General features: G+C 36.1%; 1 protein-coding gene across 1 annotated transcript; it reads right to left on the reverse strand.

Moving 5' to 3' along the window:
• Nucleotides 1-3,009: 3,009 nt before the first annotated feature.
• Nucleotides 3,010-4,196, reverse strand: LOC119644916 (ATP-dependent RNA helicase vasa-like). The gene is made up of 2 exons (XM_038044661.1): nucleotides 3,636-4,196; nucleotides 3,010-3,567 (listed from the first exon to the last, which is right to left on the reverse strand). The coding sequence occupies exons 1-2, from the start codon at nucleotides 4,176-4,178 to the stop codon at nucleotides 3,010-3,012; spliced, it is 1,101 nt and encodes a 366-aa protein (XP_037900589.1). The 5' UTR covers nucleotides 4,179-4,196.
• Nucleotides 4,197-5,942: the final 1,746 nt, after the last annotated feature.

Below are 5,942 nucleotides of genomic sequence, written 5' to 3' on the forward strand. Positions count from 1 at the left end.
GAGAATTTCTCTTTGTATTCTCTAAAAGATAAGTTCGGGATGGTTAAAATTTTTTTTAAATTTTCCTCTTTCTATCTTTTTGGACACTCTCGAAATGTTACGTTGTGGTCCAGAGACCCGCAACCTAGACATTTGATTGAAAGGCATGAGTCCGTAGGACAGGCCGGTGACTTGCCACAGTTCAGGCATCTGCTTTCCTTACTTTTGCAGAATTTGGCGATGTGACCAAATCGGCCGCAATTATAGCAGAGGCTGACGGAAGGAATGAAGTCAACTGGAATATTGCAATAGTTGAATTTTATACTCTTGGGAATTAGTTTACCCTCGAAACCAATCTTTAGGCTGTTTGTTGGGATGGACATCTCTCTGTCCGCAGGGTCTCTTCTGAGGATTCTTGTAACAGAAATGATTTCAATATCAGAGGTAGCTGAGTTGAGAAAGTCCTCTTCCTTAATTGAAGGTGGAATGTTTTTTACGATCCCAAATTTTTCTGTGAAAATTCTAGGGATGTAGGCCTTACAAGACTTTGGACCAAAATCATTGTTTATTATAAAGTTGTTGGCATCAACCGCAGTGGCAAAACCAAGTTTGGCTTTGCCATTGCTGATGGTTTGATTAATATCAAAACCATCCAATTTGAGATCTTTGATGTGTTCGAAAAACAATAAATCTGAGTTAAGGCGAAAAGTTTTCTATAGGTTATTTTTACATACTTCAATGAATACGTAGCACTCACCTGTCGTGTCATCACTATAACGATTTGGACTAGTTGGGTCAGAGTTCTTTCCTTTTATGGGACTACGATTATTGTTACTGTTCACAGAGCTGTCTTTATTGGGAGGGAGCGATCGGGGACTTTAAGGAGGTGGTATTGACATCCTCAGTCAAGTCTTTTACGGATGAATTATTCTTATCAGAGATGATCTTTTTGAGACCTTCGTTCTGGTTTGTGATTTTTCTTTTAAATGAACCCTTGCTATGCGTGATTCGAACAAAATTTTCGAAATCATCATCGTTTGATAACATGCTTGAGAGCCTCACTCCCTTGAGGGGCGGGCGACTTTTAGGTTTCGTGCTAGATTAAAGGCAAGAGAAAAGGATCAACTGACTTACCGAGAAAAGAAGGGATATGGAAATCAGCCGTTTTTGGTGGAACCGACAGAGACAGAGAAGAACAAAGCCTTGCAAGTTAAAGCAGTATTAAAAATTTGACAGGAATCGCCGCTACTTGATGTCCAATGTACAGGTGATGCCGCAACTTCACTATATATATTTTCACTACTTCAAGAGTTTTCAGAAACAAAAGTTTGTGAAAGAAAAAAAAATTTATTTTTCAAGAATTTTCTGCAAGAAAGCGTCTTGTTTCATGCAGAGTTGCTGAGCGAAATGTACAAAATATTTTCAAACAATAAAATATTGTATTACGGAATAATGCAAAATGATTATGAATTAATGAAAAAAATATTGTGGATATACATCAAGACTCGCTTTGAAGAGAGACAGAAAGAGAGAGAGAGGGAGAGAAAGAGAGAGAATATATATATATATATACATTTTACATACAATATATATATATACATTTTTTCTCAATTTTTTGTTGCCGTTATATTGAATATAGGGAGAAGAAGCGTAAAGTTCTAAATCTTTGTATACAACTTAGACGTAAATCGTTACTATAATTAATTGTACTTTGTTTAAGATATTAATCATATGTAAAAGAAAGTATATGTGCGTTTTGTATGTGTAGTAATAGTACATATATGATTTATTAGTTTATGTTTTGATAAACATTAAAAGCTTTGTAAAGAATAATGACAATTTTTTATGTTCTCGTATATTTATGTGTAGAAAACTAAGACAAAGTGAATAAAAGTAAAAGATGAAAGATGATATATGGGAGTAATCCGACTCTTCACAAAAATGCGTTTTGTTTAATATTCTTTCTGTATTATTTACAAAAGCCTTTTCTTTTTTTTTTTTTTTTTTTGCAAACACTATTTCAGTAGACTAAATTTTATCGATAATAGGGGCAAAAAAGTGTCTTCTTATTTTCAAATCATGCCCCAATAATTCCAAGCGAGAAAACCGAAGAACCAAAGAAAGCCGGCCGTACAGGTAAGTATGGCGGTGTTTCACTCATATAGAGTTAGTTGAGCATTGGTGTTCAAACGAACAATCAACTCTCTAATACCAATATATACATCGAGTTTCCTTGAGCAAAATAGACCACTACGATCTCACGTAGAGTTCACAAAAAAAAAAAATTTAGACTTTCTTTAGCATGTTCATGCCAATAATAAGAATTATTTTCCATTCTATGACCTCAGATAAATTTCACGTGAAATCAGGCTTTCCACAAGCCAGCTGCTTTTCTTACATTCATGATCTTACCCTAATCTTACTTTTTATATTGGAATCGTGCTCTCCTTCAGTCCGGTTGGATTAATTTGGTTGCAAGAAGGTTATATATCTACTGCTGACTATGTTGTTGATTCACAAAATGCGTTATACGCGGTTAATTAAACCTATGCCGGAATAGGCCTTTGTTGCACGGCCTTGATTCGATAAAATTAATTTAGAAACAATTCTTGCCCTTTGTACTTAGGAATCTGGGTCACCATCGTTGGTTACTTTTACTTTCACTAGAGAAACGTAGGACTTCTCTTTCCTGTGGGTAATACGATCTAGATCGTATGCGAATCTATATTGGAATCCTCTACGACCTATTGAGTTACCGACTATGTTAAAATCCAGTATTACCTACTTTCTCCAACCCATAAAGTTGAATGTTATGTAATGTATTGTGCCCACAAATTTAAATTCATAGCAGTCAAAATCATACTTTTTTTTTAATATCAAAAGCATTTTGTTAGTTAATAATTAAGCCGAGGAATACTTAAACTCTAAAATCAATTTATTAATACCGAAAGAACGAAATAACGAAAACGAGCGGAATAATTGCGGTACAAGAAAAAAGATCTATTCTGCTCAGTAACAACGCAACACTCGTCATGCTTCGCCCATCTCAACAATTTTATAAGGGAGATTTTTTGCTATATTTTTAGGATGCTTTGTCGACTTTCCCCACCTTACATCCCTGCCACCGAAACGGCCAACCCGATTGTCATGGCCACCACCGCAACTATATTTCTTTAAGAACTGCGGCGTTTCTTGGCCAGCACCTTCTAGAATTTTTACCAATTCGCCAGCAATAGCCGAGTCATGCTGGGGATCAAAGAAACTACTAGCTTTGCCATTATTTCCCACGCGACCAGTGCGTCCGATACGACGAACGTATTCATCAATTGACGATGGCATATCGTAATTAACTACGTGTCTAATATTTTTGGTATCAAGACCAGGAGTAGCTACCGAGATCGCAATTAGCACTTTCATTCTTTCTGCTTTAAAGTCTGCCAAAGCAGTTTCGCGTTGCCATTGAAAACGGTCGCCGTGAATCGAAGTAGTCGGATATTCTGTTTCTGACAATAAAGATGCTAAAAAGTCGGCACTTCGTTTGGTTTTCACAAAGACAATCGTGCCGCTCGCGTCCTCCTTTAAAAGTTCCTGTTTCGAAAAAATCGCCAAATAGTAATTAAAAATCTTCAACATTTTATATCGCAACGGTTACTTGCCATGAGTTTGGCTCTCTTCTGGAATTTTTCGACCTCATACACATTCTGAGTGACATCGGAATAAGCACCACCTACTACGCCGACAGCTACAAATATATATTCATTCAAATATTCCCCGGCCATGCTTCGCATAGTTGCGTGATTCATTATCGTGGCTACAGCGTCTTTGAAGCCCATGTCTAACATTCGATTAGCTTCATCGAGGACCACGAAACGTATATCCTCAAATGTAATAAAACATTTTTCTACAAAATCCATTAAACGGCCCGGACTGGAAATTAATATGTGGCATGGACCCTTGACCATATTTTCACTTTGATATTTGGGCGAAGTACCCCCGTAAACGATACGTATATTTAAATACGAACCTAAAGCAAATTTACGTGCCTCATTGAATATCTGGATAGATAATTCGCGTGTAGGCGACACAACCAAAGCGTGTGGCCTACCAATCGATGCTTCAGCATTATCATTCAGCAACTGACTGATAATGGGTATAAGAATGGCCGCAGTTTTGCCGGATCCAGTCTGCGCACAAGCCATCAGATCCCGCCCACTTCCTAATACGTTTATTCGTAAGAACTGAACTAAGAATAATAAAATGAAAACTGAAAATTTACGCTTAAACAGCCTAGAGCGTACTTGCGTTTTTTACCGCTAATAATTTTCGCACCATTTAATAAAGGCTTAAGATCTTCTACTAGTCCTTTTTAAATTTCAATAATACCGATCAATTCAGAATCGCTTTTTGCATTGATCTAAGTTAGAAAGCTTTTACGAGACATTAGTCAAAAGCTACAAATGTTCTATTTATCTCAAAACCAATGAATGTGTGAAAAAGGTCTCAAATCGGTTTTATTGTTTGGTATGATTGACAATGCTATGAACGTCGTTACAAAAGAAGAAATAACAATACAAACAACAATACAACAACTTCTGTAAAGGCTGAGATTTTTTACTTCTTCTCGTTTTTCTTTTTTTTCTTCTGCCCTTGTCTGTGAAATGGTAACCACACCTTCCCGGCTGTCGCATTTTATAGCCATTTCTGTAATCTTTTTTAAGTTGAGTAAGCGCAGTTATTGTTTTCGCAGAGTAATCTTAAGCATATTCATGCCTTTATTTAAGCTATCCGCTTGCCTGCCATCTCCGAGAAAAACTCTTAACGATAATCGTCGCCTTTTCAAATATTTTCAAAACTCTTTACAAAACGCTTTCTTCATATTATTAACTCGAGCGGTACTGTATGAGAATCTTGTCAACTGCAGTTGAAGCATTATCTGTGTAAATGCACACACACCTTTACTCAATGCATTGCTATATTGCTATATTTCCGTCAGCACATCCTCACCGCATAAGAACTCGTGCGAGACTGAGTAGAAAACTAAACCTTTTGTTGTTATAGCTTTGTGTAAACGCACCTACGCTTAATTTAATGGCTTTTTTACAAAGTCCTGTAAAATTATTGAGAACGAATATACGCTTATTCCTTAAAGTCCCACAATACATGCGCAATTCTTGATAATTGTATACGCTTATTCTCTAAAGTCCCACAATACATGTAAAGAAATTTATTCAAACATTCTCAATTGTAAACAATTTTTATTTTCTCAATTGTATGGAATTTTTATACAAATTACTGAGAACATATACACATTAATCTCGCATCGATGGCTTTTTTATAAAGAGACCTGTTGAATTATTGAGAACGAATATACGCTTATTCCTTAAAAGTACAATTTTTTTCTTTCATATCTTTAGCATCTCATTAGCTTAATTTTTTTAAACAGACATTAATACTATGTTAATCTTAATTTTTTTTAATTTTCTTATTCTTATATGTATATCTATTTATATCTTTATATATATATTTTGTAACGAGTTTCCTTAGGCGGGGTATGACTCAGTCAATCCAGGATTCGTTGCAAAAAAATTTAGAAAAATAATCAGGACCTTCGGGGGGAATGGTGTTTAGTTTCCTAGATTTATTGTTTCCTCTTTTCTGGATAGAAGTACAGCAATTTGTGTAGAACTGGGCTATGGCGAGGAAAAGGAACCAGCGAGGTGACCTGACTTTGTTGCGCGCTTACCGTTTTATTTTCTTTTCTTACGACGTTAGACTTTCACTTTCTGTTCGCTTTTAATATCGCGGGGCGCTGGAAGAAAAGAACCGGATACGTTGCCAGTGTCATAGCTGCCTTGGTTCATCCCTGGTTGGTATGCGAGTACAAAAAAAATAAATAAAAAAAAACGTCTCTCAGTTCTTCAGGGATGGCGATTAAAAAGCTGAACCAGCACATCCCCTATCAG

Source organism: Glossina fuscipes, unplaced genomic scaffold (genome assembly GCF_014805625.2).
Source record: "Glossina fuscipes isolate IAEA_lab_2018 unplaced genomic scaffold, Yale_Gfus_2 1, whole genome shotgun sequence".
In the NCBI taxonomy this organism is placed as follows: domain Eukaryota; kingdom Metazoa; phylum Arthropoda; class Insecta; order Diptera; family Glossinidae; genus Glossina; species Glossina fuscipes.

Bases quoted from the DNA above. Each gene is read 5' to 3' on its own strand.
- LOC119644916 (XM_038044661.1), bottom strand. From the start codon at position 4,178: ATGGCTTGTGCGCAGACTGGATCCGGCAAAACTGCGGCCATTCTTATA. The intron at 3,568-3,635 runs GCAAGTAACCGT...TTTTCGAAACAG, and splicing joins AGAAGAGAGCCAAACTCATG to GAACTTTTAAAGGAGGACGC.